Source organism: Electrona antarctica, assembly GCF_951216825.1.
Source record: "Electrona antarctica genome assembly, chromosome: 8".
NCBI lineage: Eukaryota > Metazoa > Chordata > Actinopteri > Myctophiformes > Myctophidae > Electrona > Electrona antarctica.
The window spans coordinates 25,147,270-25,166,647 of NC_136789.1; the positions used below are offsets into that span (position 1 = coordinate 25,147,270).

Consider the following 19,378-nt stretch of genomic DNA (forward strand, 5'->3'; position numbering starts at 1 on the left):
ACACCCATATTCCCCCTCCCAACACACAACAGTAGTCCCCAGGTTGATGTTCAGTCAGGTGGTGGTCCCTGGTTCATAATCAGTTGAAAACCCCTGCTCTACAGAACAAGGCCAAATGCTCTATGATTCTGGGTACAATTATAACCAATTAAGCCGAAAGCCGTATTAACCCATTTTGGGGGCGGGAACCCCTTTTGGTGTTAGCATTATGTTATGCTTTAGCTATTGAAAAATAGCAGATCTACAAGCTCGTAGCGCGCTAGGTCTGCTATTTTTGAAAAATCGAAGAACAACTGACATAGAAACATAGCTTTTTCAGAAAACTGTCAGGATGTAGAAGACATTTTTAGAATCTGATCTCAGGTCAAAATGGGTTAATAAAATCTACAAACTCACAAGACAGCACATCACTCATGCGTCGTGAGGAACATCTTTTGACCATTTTCGTATAGCCGCATGAACCGAAATAGGGAGGCCAGGGTTAAAGTGGTTAAAGACAGGTGACAGGGTTGTAACCCTGTGCCATGGCGGAAGACGTGAGTGATACTGTACACTCAGTAGGTCATCTGTCATTGACTCCTGCAGTTTGTAGGTCAAACAGACATAAAAATGTAGCCAGGGTGCGGAAACTAGTGAGGTCTGGTGGCATCAGTGGTGGTGGGGGTGGTGTTGTTTGGGTGTGGGGGTGAGCCTCACTCAATTTATAACCTATTTAGAAAGTCAAAGCTTTTCTTTTTGTTTTACTTCCCTTCTGGATGAATTCAAGAAGACTATTAAATGGCAATTGAAGAACACCAAGAACAAGCAAAGATTATAGCAAAATGACACCTACAAACACATACCCATTATCTGCATGGTGTTGGATTCTGGGTGGTCTTCGCCTGGCCTAACACTGTACGTCTTCACGTGTTGACAGAGGGACCTGTGCTCAAAACACAATTATAAAAAACTCTCCTTTGGTCTGACAAAATGTGTATCTGTGTGCATGTGTGTGTGTGCATGCGCGTGTGTGTGTGTGTGTGTGTGTGTGTGTGTGTGTGTGTGTGTGTGTGTGTGTGTGTGTGTGTGTATGTATGTGTGTGTGTGTGTGTGTGTATGTGTGTGTGTGTGTGTGTGTGTGTGTGTGCACGCACGCACGCACACAGCTTACGCGTGCGTGCGTGGAAGTATACCAATGCCAATCTCTACGTTTTTGTAGTAAAGCCTACTGTAGAGTATAGGACTCCAGAAATGAGAAATTAACAAAAGGTGTCGACATATACAGTCTGCTTTTAGAAGGCGCTGGTTAGAGTGTCTTTTTTGGACGAAAAGAGAGCACCAAACTCTTCTCAATCAGTGATATACAATCCTAACCAAACAATCCTGACACTTACTGACAAATATCAACTGTAACTGGTTGGTGCTCATGGGCTCAATGAGGGAATCTGTTGGCAGGCTGTACGTGTGCACCTTTTAACTTTATTATAGTGTATTCCTACATTCCTCCTAGTGTAGTCCTACATGTAAATTTCAATGACAATTCAGGCATTTAGCATTCAGTATACAGTATACAGTAGAAAAACGTGAACTAGCGTAACATACAAATGCTGATAAAGCTGCACATTAATGATTTTATTCACTTACATTGATTGGTGATGAAGCCCCACACAAATACACCATAGACATACCCCATTTGCCTGAATATAAGACTACGGTATTTCCCAATGGAAATATCCTAACAAACGGGGTGGTATTATAATCGGGGACTATAGACTATTTGACATTCAATGTTCTTTTTCCACAAATGAGTCTTGAAAAATGGGGGTCGTCTTATAATCAGAGTGGGCACAATGCAACAAAGCCTATATAAATCAGAACACACAAAGTGACCAGAATAAACTAGCAAAAGAAAATAACATGTGACCAAGGCCATTACTCACCCAGCATGCCTGTATGCATGTTAAATGAAGCGTACTGTAGCCCAATGTGCGTCAGGAGAAGTGCAGAACCACCAGAATGCCTGTAAAGAAGAAATAACAGATCAAACTAGTGCTAATGGTGCCATTGACCCATTATGCACCGGGTCTTGTTTTGGAGGGAAACAGAATGGTTGCACTGTACATATTACATTATGTCTGTACACAGAGAAAAGAATGAAAGAATACACATAAAATACAAGCGTTTATAGAATAATCTTTATTATCATATATTACGGGGAAAATATTATCTACAAAATAAGTCTATGATCAGTTACCAATACATGGGAAATCACTTGGAATGATATGGTTGACAGCATTGTCATGTCCCACCTGTGCTTGTGGCACAATCATGTTCTATCTTTGAATCATATTGTCTATTAAAAAGGGGACACAATTGGCTTTTGTCACAGCAGACAGAACAAAAAACATCTTGGGATTAAACAAAAGTATACTTGACATTTTCTAAACATTCTCAATATGGCCCTTTCTGAAAATAGTTAAAACGTAAACAAATTATATTCAAAGCAAATCTTAAAATGTTAAGATTGTGCCACTTATAGTAAAGAAACACAAAAACTTGGAAAAGAAATCCTATAGTTGCACAGAGGTAATACTACTACTAGATAAGTTGTATGGTTTGCATTATATAGTCGTTTTCTGAGATTAGAAGTTATTGAACTGCTACAAATGACAAAAGGTGTAAGCTAATTGCCATACATTAATAGACCACTATTGTCAAAAAATAATTTAAAATATTAGAAATAAAAGGTTCTGTCATATGTTATAGAATTCGCTGATACACTCTTTTGATTACAGTCACTGCACACCACAGTTGCTTACAGACACAATTGGGTGAATGGTTGTTTTATACAAAATAGTGACAATATGTGACGCCAGGAAAACCACATGTACTGTATACATTTAATCTATCGATACATTTATCAAATCAAAGTTTCTTTAAGTGATGTCCAAAAATAACTTTCCGGATACAAACGATACAACATAAAAAAAAAAAGACATAGCTCAAGGTACAGCAAAATGATATGAAATTATGAACAATTGCACTTACGAAGCTTCTTTAAACATTTCTTTCCTATGAATCTTCCTGTTTTATCCTAGAGTGTTTGTGAACTTGCACACTATAGACTGTTCCAATAAATATCTATCGTTATCACTACTGTGGCTGGCCGTCAAGCTCCAAACTTAATAAATATCTATCGTTATCACTACTGTGGCTGGCCGTCAAGCTCCAAACTTATACAGCATGGCTACAGTAAAGCATACAGCGAATGTGCAACAATGTCTCAATTTACACTTTTGTGAGAAAATGTTTGAAAACATTTAAGCGAAGGCAGGCCTTGTATACTCACACATCTCAAAAGCGCTTTTTTTCGTGCTATGGCTATGAAAGGAAGCAGAAGAACATGCACTTACAGCACGAGAAAGACAATTCGGAAATCCGTAATATCTGGTATAATATTACAGGCAATGGGATTTGATGAGTGGCATCATTAGGCTGGTTTTTGTAGGATAACACAATGAGGAAAAAATATATACCAAAAAAATAGATGTCCTGCTCCCTTTAAAGTCGTCACAAATTACATCCTGAGATGATTTACCGAGCAAAATATATATCACAAACGTACAGTAATCCATCATATCATACCCTATTATTTGTTTTGCAAACTCATTAGTTTTATCCAAACCAATACTGTACATTTAACTGATGCTTATAAACAATACCATATACTCTCTAGAAAGTAATTCCATAATGCAATATTACAACAAAAACAACATGCATGTTTTCTTTTCTCAAGCAAACATTGGTGAATTACACCTTCCCTTTAAGCATTTAATGTGTAATGTGAATAGCACAAAATGCAATTTTTCCCTTCACTGATGCCTAGCTGAATTTCTCAGACCCAATATGTTTTGCTCAGTCATTCAGCCTATTTTCAGCAACTACAACAACTGTGTAGAATGTTCTAAAGACCTTAAAGCACAGTGGCTATGTTTCCAGAGGCCATGCTATATAATACTTTATAACACGTGCTGGTGTGGGAGGGGGAACACCAGGGACAGGGAGTGTGCCGGTCAGTATAGCTTTGACCAATATAGCTTTCCTCTTAGTTATGTTATTGCTCATGTTTGAGGTATTATCAAATAGTTCCAAGACGTTTGATTACAATAGGTGGCGCTTGTGGTCAAACGGTCAATCAAGACTTTTGTAATATTATTTTTGCATGAACAGCTCTCCCTTGAGGTGAGATATTGAAACAGGTTTTTGTTGTGGTTCATCACAAACAGCAGGGGACAGTAGATTCAGAGTGTTTGGGCAATTACAAGCAAGCAAGATACACTTTGAGGAAGTATCAACTGATAACCAATCTGAAAGAGGTAACTGTCCATCTGCCAAGAGAGCTCCCCCTGGGCGTACAAAGTCACAGAGTAGAGCTGTACCTCACATGACATGAGGTCTATGGCCTGACAGATATATTCATTAATTCTGTCAAATTTATGGCTGTAGAAGGCCACAACGATGCTCATGAATAGCATCTCCATCGAGCAAAGGCAAGACAACTTTGAAATGCAATTACATTTCAGCAGAATTCCCCTCGAGGACGATGAGGGGATCTCAGACAAATATAAGTTTATCTATCTGTCTGTCTATGTCTTTATCTGTCTATTTGTCTATTACATCAGTTGGAGGGGTTGTTGGTGTAAAACCATGGTGGCTTAATATGAGAATGTATCTGAATTGCCATAAGGCTTTAAGTCTTAACTTCTCTAAGTTTAGGAGGAGAGCACTGCTGGTCATTAAGTTTGGTCGTTTTGTTCCCGTCATCATTTTTAGCTAGCCATCTGCTGGTCATAATCTGATTGAACAACCTAGCTACACCACCTACTGTAGCTACATGTGTTGTACAACCATGGGCTGTCCCTCTGGAAGAAGAGCATTTTGGTGTCGGACACAAGATGCCAAATTATGAAAACATTGAAGCAGAGTAAAGTAGTGGTTTTGCTTTAGTGACTGCCTCTTTATGATTGACATCATTTCAATCCTCAATATCTTATAAACTGCACCTTCCAAATCATGTGTTCCCTTCAAGTGGACAAAGTATTAGAGACAAAGTGATTGAATGGCTTTGATCAAAAGCCAGAGCGACAAAGTATTGATCATTTGTTTGCGCTTGACTTCAGTTGGGCAACCTTGGCTTGGTCCAGTCGAGTCTGAACATCTAAGGGCCTTTCAAAGAATCTCACTACAGTGGGCTCATTGAGGAGGGATGCCAACACCTGTTCAAAGGCAAAAGACCATTCCACCTCCTGGAGCTTGGGTGGCGTTTCCACCTCCTGGAGCTTGGGTGCCGTTTCCTGGGTGCTCGAAATGTCCGAGCTGCTCTCTGGGGAAATGGATTCTGTGTTCACTTTTAGCCCCTCTGGAGAAGACTCTGAGGACATTATGGCCTCCTGGATAACATTTGTCTCCTGCAGCCTTCGTCCGACCTCCTCCATCCTCAAAAGCAGGCTGGTCACATGGGCCACTGCACGGTAGAGAGGCTCCTCCTCTTGGTCACCATGAAAGAGGTTGTACAGTGTCTTGGAGAACTGGATGAACTGAGTCTAAGAGAGACAACATATATATATTATGCATTCATGGTATTAGATAATGTGTCGTCCCAGCATCAATGATGAGTTTGAATTACCTGGTTAATTCTGGGTAAGTCCTTGATGGTCTCTTCTTTCTTAAGTATCTCATCTTGCCATTGTTTCAGGTAGGCCTGCAAGTCTACTTTTCCTCTACCTGTACAATGGAAGAAAAAGTTGAAACACAAACCAAGACACCTTCCGTAATTGTATAATGACACGATCAAATCCGGTATAGTTAAGTTACTGTTCTAGCTGAAGAATAACAAGTGAGAAAATTAAGTAGAAATAATACCTCTCTCAGGACTTTTCCGTATCACACCATCCTCTGGGAGATCGAATGCTAAAATATGTGAACAGTATGTCAGCGACTTGAACACAGAATCTATTTATTGATAAGTGGATAACACAATCACAATGGTGGCATGCATACACTTAAAGGACCATACTGACATCAATACATGGCATTAATTCATCAATTACGTGTATTCATAACATCTGCCAGTGCCAGATATAGAGATATTGTACATGAACATATCCAAATTGTCACCTTAATGGCTTTATTTGTACACTCATCATTTGTTTTTAATGTTGTCCAGTATGGTCCTTTAGAAGGGTTATAACAAAGAAAGAAGTTTCAAAGGGGAAAAGAGCACAGCAAAGAAGCTGACCAGTCAGTTTAGTGAAGTGAGAACAGTCTTCAGTCATAAAGTGCTGGATTCTTTGGTCCTTTGAATGTAAAGGACTACCTGTGAAGGCTAAAAGATTGTCTCAGTGAGTGCACTCAACAAACACAGCACACAAGAAAGGATTGTTAGAACTGAGCGCTCAGATATAGGTAATTAATTGTTAAAGTAATTGAGCCACAATGCGATTGTGAATTGTAATGAGGCGACAAAGCGATTGTGAATTGTAATGAGGCGACAAAGCGATTGTGAATTGTAATGAGGTGACAAAATCATCTTTACAGCAAAAGAAACGTCATATACAGTACGACATATACAACTCAATATACAGTATACACAAATACAAACTGTTACTGTTAATTTAAGTACTCATTACATTGGCATTTCATGGCTCAATTATATTGCGCTTGTTAGTAGATTTAAAGTAAGTAATTAGCAAAGATAGTGTACAGTAGAATTAGAATACAGTGACATTTTAATAACAAGCTTAGCTAGTAATGGGTGGTAGAAAGTAGAAGCCTAACCCTACTCTAGCCACAGTACCTTGTGCATCCATTTTATTGTTAAAAATGGATGCACTTACCTTTGTCTTATGGATGGTTATTGGTGAAGAAGATTGGTGAAGATTATAAAGTTAGCTATGTCCGTTTAGAGACAGCCCTATTCTGTAAACTCACTTCATTGCATCCCACGCTAATGGAAATGGCAATCTTTCAATACCAAAACACCTCTATGAACAGAACTGCTTCACAATAAATGTGTAACTAAAAGATTTGCTTAAAGAGTCTCATCTTGGTCGGAATCAGGTACTGTATGTGAACAAAGGTATCTTTTCCCACTGCCTGACACCTCAAATGCACTCTGTCTAGCACCACAATGGGACCTGTCCAGCCCTGAAGTAAAGTGTGCTGCACTCCACATAACCTCCTGCTAGCACGTCAGCAGCTGTGAGTCGATCTTTCTATACTTCTATTGCTTAGCAATTAATGGTGATTGAAGCAGTTATTCTCCCAATTACAACTGGTGTTGGATCTAGTCATTAACAACCCCCACCCCTGCCTTTTAAAGCAGATGTTGCCATGGCAAAGTTATTCCACCTTGTCCACACGCTATTGTTGCCATAGTATCTAGCTCATCTAGCTATGTTTGATGTGATGTGGTGCCCCCAGAATAAAGGTTTTTAAAAAATATATAGATATTCCTGCTCTATGCAAGACTTCCTAAAGTTTGTTTCCTTTCCATGCGATGATCTTGAACCCTAATACTGTACAGTATATGATATATAAGCCTTAACAGTATATGATGAAGATCAGTCCTCTAACACAGTTAGCACACCACTACCTCTTTTCACAAGAAACAAACCATTTTTGAGTTGTGGGGCCTGGTTTTAACAATGTGTTCCTTCACTTACCTGGTGGCAGATGCAGCTTAAACAAGAACTTCAGTCTATTTGTGAAAGAGCCACTGTATAAAGTATCTGTAAGAGCAAAACAGGGGAAAAGTAAGACTCCACATGGAACTGAGCACAAAACGTTCGGAAACTTAACATTGGTCCATTATTTCTCCACTTTAATAATACCAATTGATATTGTATTTTATATAACATTAATCGTTGATTAGTCACCATTACACCAGTACCAGCTCAGTGGCCTTGTGGTTAGAGTGTCCGTCCTGAGACTGGGAGGTCGGGGTTCAATCCCCGGCCGGGTCATACCAAAGACTCTAAAAAAATGGGACCCAGTGCCTCCCTGCTTGACACTCAGCATCATGGGTTGGATTGGGGGTAAGTCCCTGCGACATACTAGCGTCATGTCCAGGGGGTGTACTTGTACATCAAGCTGCCTCACGCTACAGAAACAGGAGATAGGCTCCTGCCCTATGGGCCTCATGGCTCGGCAAGGCTACTTACTTACAGCTTGTTAAGGACCAGGCTTTCGTGGAATGAGCAACACGGCTAAACATGCCAAAATGGCAAATGGTTGGTATTCAACCGTTGCTTTGAGTTGCTTAGTGGATTGAATGATTGCACTCTCCCACAGTAACAAGGAAAAAACAACACATATTGGCTATTTTTATACTTAGGGAACTCAGTTAGCCTCGCGTTGCGATACTAATATACCGCTGCGCTGCATCTGCCTGGGGGCAAAATGCAGTGCAGACAGATGAAGTCTGGCTGCGCGAGGCTAGAACTCAGTAGCATCTGGAAGATCAACACCATGGCATGGTATAGATCCATACGCAGCCACAACACCATGGCATGGTATAGATCCATACGCAGCCACAACACCTTGGCATGGTATAGATCCATACGCAGCCACAACACCTTGGCATGGTATAGATCCATACGCAGCCACAACACCTTGGCATGGTATAGATCCATACGCAGCCACAACACCTTGGCATGGTATAGATCCATACGCAGCCACAACACCTTGGCATGGTATAGATCCATACGCAGCCACAACACCTTGGCATGGTATAGATCCATACGCAGCCACAACACCTTGGCATGGTATAGGGCAGTATCTCTCTCATAGACGATACAGAACTTGTCATCATTGAGAGCAATCTCAGTGAGATATCGGGATGAGATTCAATGCAGTGAGATAACGGGATGAGATTCTGGAGCCAGTGGCGATACCATATCTTCAGAATCTGGGACCTAACTCCATCCTACAGTATGACAACGACATCGCCCCCCCACAAAGCCAGGATCTTCACAGAGTACCTCCAGAATTTGGGCGTGGAGGTTGGAATGGCCTGCCGTGAGTCCAGACCTCAATTGAATACTTGTGGGATCAGCTTGGACATGCTGTACGTCACATGCTAGAGTGACCAACAGAACCACGTTGGCTGACTTGCAACAAATCCTGTTTGAGGAATGGAATTCCATCCCACAGCTAAATGTGGCTAGGTTAGTGACCAGCATGAGGAAGAGTTGCCAAGCTGTTGCAAGTTGCGAGTACGTTTGGATCTCCCACCCGCTACTAAGTTCCATAACACTGAGTGTAAAATTAATAAAGTATAAAAATATACTGTGGGAGAGTGCAATCATCCAATCCATTAAGCAACTCAAAGCAAGGGTTGAATACCAACCATTTGCCATTTTTGCAAATGTTTGGGGGGTGCAACCCACACGTTTAGCATTGTTGCTCATTCCACGAACACCCGGTTCTTACAAGCTGTACCTCGTTGTAAAGGTGACTAATCAATGATTCAAATGAAATGACATACAATACCAATTGGTATTATTAAAGTGGAGAAATAATGGACCAAAGTTAAGTTTCCGAACTTTATGTGCCGAGTTTAGAATAGATCAAGGTATGGTAAGTGATGGGACGTTGAACATGGAACAGAAAAGCTAGAGAGAGAGAGGGCGAAAAAAGTGAGAGAGAGAGAGCATACCAAGGGCATAGCAGAACTCCTTAAAGTTGACAAGGCCATCCTGGTTCTCATCTATCAGGCGGAACACCCAGAGGGAGAGGGTGTTCTTGCTGGTGCAGAGAGGCCAGGGCTGCAGCAGGGAGAATAGTGTGCTGAATTGTTGAAAGCCCAGTTGGTACTGATCTAAGTAGGCCAGACTGGGATCATGGTGCAACAGCGCTTGGCTGTTGATCATCCAATAGCAGCTGAGGAAATGCTGCCTCTGAAAACGGATAAGCAGATATAAATAGTGTGATACTATTTCTTTTAGACATTTATATTTGCATGACAATCATGTTGGTAAGAAAAGGTTGAAGCTAAAGAGTGTTCTAAAGAGTTCAGTCGAGAGAATTACTAAGACGTTCACTCACTTTGAACAATCGATAAAGGTCGTCAAGTTGCGAGGCGCCAAACTTCACCTCTTGTGACACTACACGAAGCTGAAAGTAGAGTTAAGATTTACAGTACTTTACAGATTTACAGTACTTTCGCCATTTTTATGCTTCATTCAAAACCAAGGTCAGAGGAGACACATGTGAGACGACAAGACAGGAGTCAGATATGTGCCAAGGTTCTCTTCTTGCACTCACAATGAGCATAATATGATCTGTACTAACTGACTGAGGCACCAGACAGATACCCTCTGAAAGCAGAGTTATTTAAATTAATCCCCAACACAACAGCAATAGAGTGCCAAAGTCCTGACGTCACTCACTCATCCCCTGGTTCTGCCTGGTTCACGGAAGTAATTTCTCTATGGAGAATAACATTGTTGTCCAAAAATAAACAAGCTGTCTCTGTGTTATTGTCAGGGAGGTGTCTCTGTTTCGTTTGCGACAGTCAGTCACTCATATATGATACAGTCTGTTTCTAGCTAAAATGTAACTAATTCAGTAGCAGTAACAATAGCGTTTTCTCTCAGTCAGTTGATTATTCATATCCATATGAGTGTAACGGCCGGGATGACATGTTTATTTTTCAAACACAGTTCTTATATGAGGCGATCTAAAATCCCACTATGGGGATTACAATGCAAATAAAAAGTACATGAACCCGTGGATTTGCGCCCTCTACCGATATTGACGTCAGACTTCGGTGCTCTATGACGTAAACCATGAAACACTATAAAACTAAATGCAACGTTATGCAAATATGCACTCACAACATTTTGTTTGGTTGCATCCTCCAATGTCTGGATCACATGGAGTTTGTTTCTCTTCCGCAAACTCTCCACATCCTCCGAACGAATGTTTCCATATTTCTGAACAAAATGACATGATTAAAGTTTAAGAAAACGACATATGACAGTCCAGGCAGAATGAAAGTTATACGAAACCTTCTCTCTCTCTCTATACACACTATATGTATGTATATCTACTGTGTGTGTGTGTGCGTGCGTAATTATGATTAGATTTTACCTCGTAGGCTTCTCGGATGAGATCACTGATCTCAACCTTGAGGTGAGTTGCTTTGTCATTATTGCCCACTGAGGCTTGCTGGACAGTGGAAGGCAATGGGCTATCTTTGTTTGTCACACTGTCAAAAAACCTGTTGGGAATTAAATAGCGCACGCAGAGAGAAAGTTAACAAATGTTGCAATTATGGATACATTTATGCTTTTATTCATCATCTATAACTAAACTTTGAAACAATCCATTTTGCCCCTTTGACAGACTTGTTCAGGACCGTGACCGCTTCTGCGTCGTCATGGCAACTGATCAGAGCCTCCATGTTGCAGTGGAGCACCGTCAGGCCGAGCTGCAGGATGGCCTTGATGCCGTCGTAGAAGAAGCAGTCGACCACGTTCACGGCGCTCTCTATGGGCAGCACGCTGATGAACAGCGTGAGGAACCAGGACAGGGACACAGAGCTGAATAACGTCAGGTCCGTCATGTGCTCCACCAGCTGGGGGAGCTGCTCTCGGATCAGTTCCTCAAACACAGCCTGGTCCACCAGAGCACCTGTAGGAAATGCAGACACTGACCTCAGAACACACGGCAGGGGAACATGAAACCGAGGGGCAGAGGGAGGGCCCGTGCAACACGTCTCAATCGTTCTGGGGTCGCAGCTGGTCAATACCTAAACGCTCAGCTACCAGGTAGGAACAAAACTCATACAGGATTCAGTCCCCCAATGGTCATGCATTGTGATTGCCCTCCCCAGATCATTACTCTAACCTTTAACCACACGCATTCCTAGACTTAAGTATACTGTTTATTATTAAATCTTTTAGCCAAATACTTACAGCTAGTAGCATTGTTTTTAGTTTATACTCGGTTATGAGTATATGATTGATATGAACAATAAGGCCATCACACGGCTAGCACTTTCGATATCAAATGACACTGATCATCCCCTGTATCGCTTCTTTAACCTCATGCCATCTGGACAAAGATACAGAACCTTGCCATGGAAAAAGGTCCGTTTTAGTAGGAGCTTTGTCCCCTCAGCCATCGCGGCATTAAACAAACTGCCCCGCCAATAGGATGGTTCTGTACACAGTGGGGACCTCATGTTTTGTTTTTGTTTTTGTATTGTCTTGGCGTTATGTGCTCTGTGTGGTTTTTGATGTGGGTGTTGAACAGATTGTGAAGACAAATATCCTTCGGGACAATAAAGATTATTATTATTATTATTATTCAAGATGCATTATGGTGGCTCCAGGCTCCAGAATAAATGTATAGCACTGTATAGGTACGCACGTGCATTTGCATGCTCCACCTGGGCCCACCTCCAGGACACCCCTGACTCTCACCAATGATACGCCGGTTGAAGTAATCAGGCAGCATCCTCTCACAGACAGCCACTAGTAGCCAGAAGGCCTCCTCTTCTTTAGCGTAGAGCAGCAGAACAGATGTGAGAATATTCATGGCCTACAGTAGATACAGGGGGGGATATATGGGCTATCAAACATAGGCATATTAATAAACATCCAATATACCTATGGGCTTAATCACCAACAAGCAAAGGATGTAGACATCTTTCCAGCATTGTACCTGGCAGTAGCCAATTTTGGGGTTCCTGTAGGCATAGGCAGTAAGAACCCTGCGTAGAGCAGAGATTCCAGTGTCACTCTGGAAGGCAGGGTGCTCTGGCAGAGAGCGGTGCAGGTCTCTCTCTATCTCATCTGTAGCCAGTGTGCTTGTGCCCAGGGACTGCTCCACCAGGTCAGTGTAATAGCCTGGGTGAGTGGCCATGTCATTTACTGCACCTAAAAACAGACAGCCGCCCCAACACATGTACACAATCTACTGTCAATCTACTGAATTTCCTGCTGACAATATTACTTCAGCATTAATTGTGTGTAACAGAGTACATGAAACCTCACAATCTCACAGTGTTCAATTATCAAGAGACAAAAATGTTTCTGAAATACCCGAGAAAAGCATCCATAGTTCTCCTCTCAACGCCTCTGGTACACCACGAACAATGAGGTCTCGCGTCTTTTTGGTAAAAAACATACTTGTGCCACGTCCGTACTCTGAGAAGTGGATATTCCACGACTGCTCTTTCATCTTCTCTTTAAGCTGTCAAAACACAAAAAGAGTTTTTCCCCACCAGCCACAGAATTTCGACTTCACATTAATCGTGTGCCTCAGATTTCCAAAAGAAATAAAGTCTACTGGTGCTTACCAATTTGGGGTCGAGGTTTTCGGCATCCTGAGGGTGGAACACAGTCATCAGGGCCTCAGTGCTGACTGCCTTACTGCTGTCCCTCTGCCCCACCATCAGGGTTAGTTCTTCTGGGTTGTCCTCAATGTGGTTGAGGAGTGACTGACAAACCCCCTGCATGGACTGCAGTATAAAAATACTGTTCATTGTGTGTTCACTGACAGTGACAAAGCCTAGGAGGTACAGAACAGGACAGCAAACAGCAGATTGCTACAGGGATGTCATCATTTTGTAGGTCAACCAGAAAGTTACTGCCACCATGGGCTCCCATTGCTATAAATGTTAAATATAAATGTTATAACTATTTTATAACTATGAGTTTTAAAATGCACATGATCTCATGTGTATCTCCACTTACAGCTGCCCAGCCAATTAAACAAATCTATGGTCAGTGACAGTGACAAGTGAATACAGTACAAGGGGGAATTGGGAATCGGCATAGAACGAACACATTGGGAGAACAAGGGAAAAAGAACAAAATATTGCGTAACAAAAACGAAGGGATGATGAGCAGATACATCCTGTAAACCAGGGGAAGTTACCTCAGCTTGCGCAAGGTGCTTTGGGCTTGCAGTCATCCCGCACCTGCTACGGATTGTATTGGCAAGCCGCTCATAGTCCCGGACCTCTGAGAAACGCAGTGCTCTCTTGCCCCGCAAACACACCGCCAACGCCCTGCTGCTGCTGTCTGGCTTCTCCACACTTATGATCTGCAAGAGGCCATTGTTCAACAGCACAAAATAAATAAGATGAGATACTGTTCAACTCCTGCTAACAGCCCATGCTGTCTATTTCTAAAAACATAAAAAAACAAGAACTTATTAGAGACAAGCTGGTTTTACAGGCGTATGCTGTTTTGTAACAATGCACTGTGCTTTGCTTTACCTCTCGCATGGGAATAATAACGTAGCACTGGGTCCCATCCTGACTTGCAAAGCACAAGTAGCTCTCGGAGACACAGATTTTGCCGAGTGTGTTGAAATGGCTGAAGGGGACCCACAGGAAGCTCTCATATACTTCTAACAGATTCTCCTCTTTAGGAAGTCTGAAAAATGCCCGGAACTGCTCACTCCTAGCATGAGTCTCCAGGCCTCTGGAGGAGAGCAAAGCAAATGGAACGTCAGAGAGTGAACTGTAAAGGGCCTTTTCTAGTATCCTAGTCCTCTCACACTCACATGTATGGCTCCAGTAGGCTACTCCGCCATCAAACAACAGATTCATTCGTCCAAAGCAAACTTTATAGTTTTGCGATTGTGCAGTAAAGAAGTTTGTCTGATTATTTTAAGTCTACTTTTGTGTTTGTGTGTCTAAAACTCTCATACACTTAACAATATAGGCTTAGGCAGGCTATCAGGTGTTCTGTGCACATGCCGTGATGTGCACATGTAGGTGCGTGCGCACGAGTGCATGTGCACGTGCGTGCGCGTGACGTTCCGTGGTACCGGGAAAAAAATCATTATTACACCACTGCTATGCAGCCTTGGACTGAGTTTACCACCATTACTAAGGTAATAGGATTATATAACACCGTGCAGTCAGTGTAACAGTCAGTACCTCTTGGTAATCTGAAGAGGGTCAGAGAGGGCTGGTTCTCGTTGGAATGTCTCTTTATCAAAAAGACGCTTGATGGAGTAGTCAGCCAACTGTTCCATGATAAGGAAAGTTTCATTAATGTGCAGCAACATGGAGAAATAGTGATTCTCGCCATGAGCCAGAACATGGATGCTCTCAGTGAGAATGACATTAGTGGTTTTCTCCAGCCTCCACACCTCATCCCAGGAGACGATCAGTTTCACTGAGGAATCACAATAACTGTCATTTAAAGATGCACTGTACACAGATTCACTGAAATTCAACTAGTGGCAATAACATCTAAACATGTGACAGGAGGATGTGAACTGAGCTCCTCAATATAGCTTGCTTAAAACTAATAATAATCACAATCATCATAAATAATCATCCTAATAATCACAACATAGCTATAGCATTGCAAAGAAAGAAATCAACCAGGTGCTCAGTGGGAGGTACAAGAGTACGGTTGGTGCTTCAAGGATCAACGGGGACTATAGAACAAGAAAGAAGAGGTGCGATCCGAGCACTACAAAAAGGTAGTAAGTGAAGTACCCGGATTTTACATCCGCCCTCTCCGTTTTGAGCTTTTTATAGTGCTCGGAACACCTCTTTTCCTTCTCATAGCTATAGTATTGTTCTTAAAGTTGCACGTTAGTGATTAAAACAAAACAAAAAACCTCTATTTTTTTTACACTTTACTATGTACCTTTACTGTGTGTCATACCATTATCTGCTAATTCAGTGGTGACCTCCCACAATAATCATATTTGAACTGGAGATCCCCCACCCTGACAAGCATTTGGAATACTCTGTTCCACAGATAGGATACATATCGTAAAAATAGCTGATCTACAAGCTCACAACGCCTTGCACTACATCCAAGGCATTGTGAGCATACAAGATTAGCATTTTTTATAGTTTTTACCTCTTTCCTATATTATTTGACAGTTTGGCCAAAGTTTGACCAGTTTTTATAGTATAGTATAGTAATAGTTTGTATACTAGTATATTTGATTGTCACTTAACTCTGGGACCCCCCAAAATCTAGTGCTATTTCACTTCTGCAGTGCTCTGATGTATAAAGATTTAATTTGACAGGTCAATGATGACATTTTTAACATGTAACACTGTACTGTACCATCCTTCACAAAATGCATGTGCATCAGGAGCACTGACTGAGATCTGGCTTTATTAACTTTTCCACCAGTATGTTTTTTTTGGTCAGTCTGTCCAAAATGTTTATCCTAAACAAGATATCTTAAAAAAAAAAATAATAATACTGACTGGATTGCCAAGGGAAACATTGCTGTGCAGTGTGCACCTTCATGCACCCCAGAAGATGAACTCTATTAATTTCATTAACCCATGACCTTTTCTCTAGCACCAACCTTAGGCCAAAATGTAAACACCAAAGTCGATCATGTTGAATCTGTTTACGCATACGCACCTACTGTACACTATAAGCAACATAATGTGCTGTAAACAAATCCCCAGTGTCAGCAAAGCACATTGCAGACCTGTATTACTTACCTTCAGATCCGAGCAGATAGGAATAGAAGCAGAGGAAGTTTGTGCTCAGGTACAGCCAGCCCTGGCAGGGGACCCTGCCTTTCCAGTAGCTGCAGGAGTAGTAGGTGACCAGCTTCTCCTTCTGAGGAAGTTCAAACCACTTCTCAAACCTTAAAAGGGCTTCTCGAAACTTCTCTGGGTCATCCTCGTGCACCATTGACACCTTCCCTTCCTCAGCAATGAGACCCTACAAAACGGCGGAAAATGGTCACTGCTGGTTTGGAGCATTCATCGACTGAAGCATCTCCAAAATTGTTGATAAAACTGTATATCCCTGCACTTTATGAATTAACTTTTATTGAATTAACTAAGCATCCGCCCATTAAAAAAGAGCTGTGCTGCCTGACCAGACTTCAGTAGTGTGATCGTGATGCATCTTACTCTGATTTTGCCCTGCACAAAACTGGTAATGTCATCACTAGAGTCGAAGACAGAGAGCGTTCTCATGATGTTCTGCTGCAGCCATTCCCAGTGCTGGACGATCTCCTCTTTGGTTGCAGCTAACCCAACCCAACAACAACAATAGCAGCATCAGCTACAAAAACAAGAACTTCTGCAAAAATGTAAACTAAATTTTAAATGATATGATTGTTTTTGCAAATGAGGTAAAAGTTAAACACTTCATACCACATGCTATTGACCAAGACACTTGTGAGTCTGGTGTGTGGTGTAGAATCCGAAAGGGCGCAACCTTGGATGTAGAATCCAACACAGTGTCCAGAGTTCCCACAAGAAGCCCTGTAAATGCAAGCAAAGTTGTGACAGATATGAACACTTGACAAATGTATTCATGATGAAAGTATGATTAATGGTGCTCTTTTTAAAGAAACCATACTTCATTGCTGTGAGGACATGATATTCCATTTCCCAGGGTCCATGGCAGTGCTCAATGCCCATGACATCTAATATTTTTATCTCTGACATGCCCTCTTTGAATTATTAACAAGGTCACAGCTAAAACACACTCACACCAGCATTAGCATTACACAGGGCCCGCTTGGTTTGACAGAGCTCTCCAGCTGTTGTCGCAGTAAATCACCACATTATTACAGACAGAAAAGCAAACATTATTCATGAAGGCGAAATCTCTGTAGCACTAGGGAGAGATTCAAACAGGATACTTCAGACAGAGGCAGGGGTCTTTGTTGGAGAGGGGTTCAAGTGCAACCACTGTCAATGTAATGTCAAGCAGTGATTAACCTCCACCATCATTACACTGCCCACATGCTGCAATTTGTTCATCCACAAAACCCATTCATTAGGATGGTGGTGGTGACACTCAGTCAGGAAAGGAACTTAAATAGGCTAAGCTTGGCCATCTAGTGGGAATGTCAGTATTACTGCTTGAACTCCTTGAACTGTCAAATTACTAATACATGATCTGGATGTCAATCAGAGTTTAGAATAATTAATTATAGAGTAGTATAGAAGTTTGGTATAATATGTCATAATAATGGGCCCACGCCCACCCACAGCCCAGTAGCCTAAACACGTACAGATCAGCCAAATCAGATGGATTGGAAATGTAATGTTAACTTTAACAAAACAAGCATTTAATCAAATGCAATACCCGGATACTAGCTCTGGTCCATAGCCTTACTGCTCCAAGGCAGCAAGAGCAGTAAAGCAGAGCTACCCGACAGGATAAACATACTAATGTTTATCATACGGGGTAGAACTAATGTTTGGTAACTTGAGAAGAGTCCTCATTTCACCAAACCTGTTACCTGTTGCAATACATGTCCAGAACAGCACACGTCGTTCATATCTGGCACAATACAAATTATGAAATCAATCTGACCACTCTGCATATTTATTTATTCATAGGTTATGCGATGGGCTGGGAATGCAACAACATCTGCTTGGTAGAAAGATACGGAGTAGTGAAAACATGACGTTACCTGTCAAACCGCCTGCACCCTCACCATACCCCCGTCTCCTTTGCAATATGAAATAATCATTATTATTCTCAGTGACCCATAATTTAAACGCGTTTTTAAGCAATATCTCCTCGGGTTTAAGCCACATGCTTCCGATGTCATTGACCAGTCGATCAAACGGAATTACCATGGACCCATAATGTCTCATGAAACATTAGCTAACATAACATTACAGCCCTGACTATTTTGTTTGTGACTGCACGGATCCCTCCCTTCCCACGTCGACAGTACCGAAACGTTGCCAGAGTCAATGTTACAAGGCATTCTGGGATTGTAGTTTTTTATGATAGCGCCCTCTCATGGAATAAACGGCGTTTCCCCAAGAAAGACAGAAACCAAAACTACTACTGTACTATTACTACTACTAATACTAATACTAATACTACTACTAATACTAATACTAATACTAATACTAATACTAATACTAATACTAATAATATTTGTAATAATAATAATAATAATAATAATAATAATAATAATAATAATAATAATAATAATAATAATAATAATAATAATAATAATAATAATAGGCTAATAACAATACGCTTTATTTTATAGCATTACATTTGTAAAAACGTGCAACAGTTTCCTTTAAAGAATAAATCAAATGAAAGATATAGGCTACAATAAAACAAATTTACTTCACTTGATTTTATCTGACTGGGACTTAAATAATGATCAGAATAAAAACAAAGATCATACAGCAATTCAGTAAAATGTCAATTCCATTCACATATTTAGCAAGAATACTACACAGAGTGTGTGTGTGTGTGTGTGTGTGTGTGTGTGTGTGTGTGTGTGTGTGTGTGTGCGTGCGTGCGTGCGTGCGTGCGTGCGTGCGTGCGTGCGTGCATGCGTGCGTGCGTGCGTGCGTGCGCACGCGCGTGTGGTTTTCTTTTTTGTGTACAGA

The 19,378-nt window shown here is 41.4% G+C and overlaps 1 protein-coding gene across 4 annotated transcripts; it reads right to left on the reverse strand.

Moving 5' to 3' along the window:
• Window positions 1-2,366: 2,366 nt before the first annotated feature.
• Window positions 2,367-18,681, reverse strand: tbc1d8b (TBC1 domain family member 8B). 4 transcript variants are annotated; one of them, XR_013790695.1, is made up of 21 exons: window positions 18,430-18,681; window positions 17,156-17,266; window positions 16,910-17,028; window positions 16,490-16,715; window positions 14,942-15,182; window positions 14,273-14,480; window positions 13,930-14,097; window positions 13,349-13,510; window positions 13,092-13,242; window positions 12,712-12,926; window positions 12,471-12,588; window positions 11,391-11,676; window positions 11,134-11,263; window positions 10,878-10,976; window positions 10,087-10,155; window positions 9,698-9,938; window positions 7,704-7,769; window positions 5,902-5,949; window positions 5,666-5,763; window positions 3,186-5,582; window positions 2,367-3,073 (listed from the first exon to the last, which is right to left on the reverse strand). XR_013790695.1 is itself a non-coding variant. In XM_079508600.1 (21 exons), the coding sequence occupies exons 1-21, from the start codon at window positions 18,614-18,616 to the stop codon at window positions 5,136-5,138; spliced, it is 3,477 nt and encodes a 1,158-aa protein (XP_079364726.1). In that variant the 5' UTR covers window positions 18,617-18,681; the 3' UTR covers window positions 2,367-5,135. The 4 variants fall into 4 exon arrangements, 2 of the variants coding, with proteins under 2 accessions (XP_079364726.1, XP_079364725.1); XR_013790696.1 differs by having other exon boundaries at window positions 3,134-5,582; XM_079508600.1 differs by adding an exon at window positions 6,278-6,364 and having other exon boundaries at window positions 2,367-5,582.
• Window positions 18,682-19,378: the final 697 nt, after the last annotated feature.

Bases quoted from the DNA above. Each gene is read 5' to 3' on its own strand.
- tbc1d8b (XM_079508600.1), bottom strand. From the start codon at position 18,616: ATGAGACATTATGGGTCCATGGTAATTCCGTTTGATCGACTGGTCAAT. The intron at 17,029-17,155 runs GTATGAAGTGTT...GGGTTGGGTTAG, and splicing joins GTCTTGGTCAATAGCATGTG to CTGCAACCAAAGAGGAGATC. The intron at 12,589-12,711 runs GTACAATGCTGG...TATCTACTGTAG, and splicing joins CCAAAATTGGCTACTGCCAG to GCCATGAATATTCTCACATC.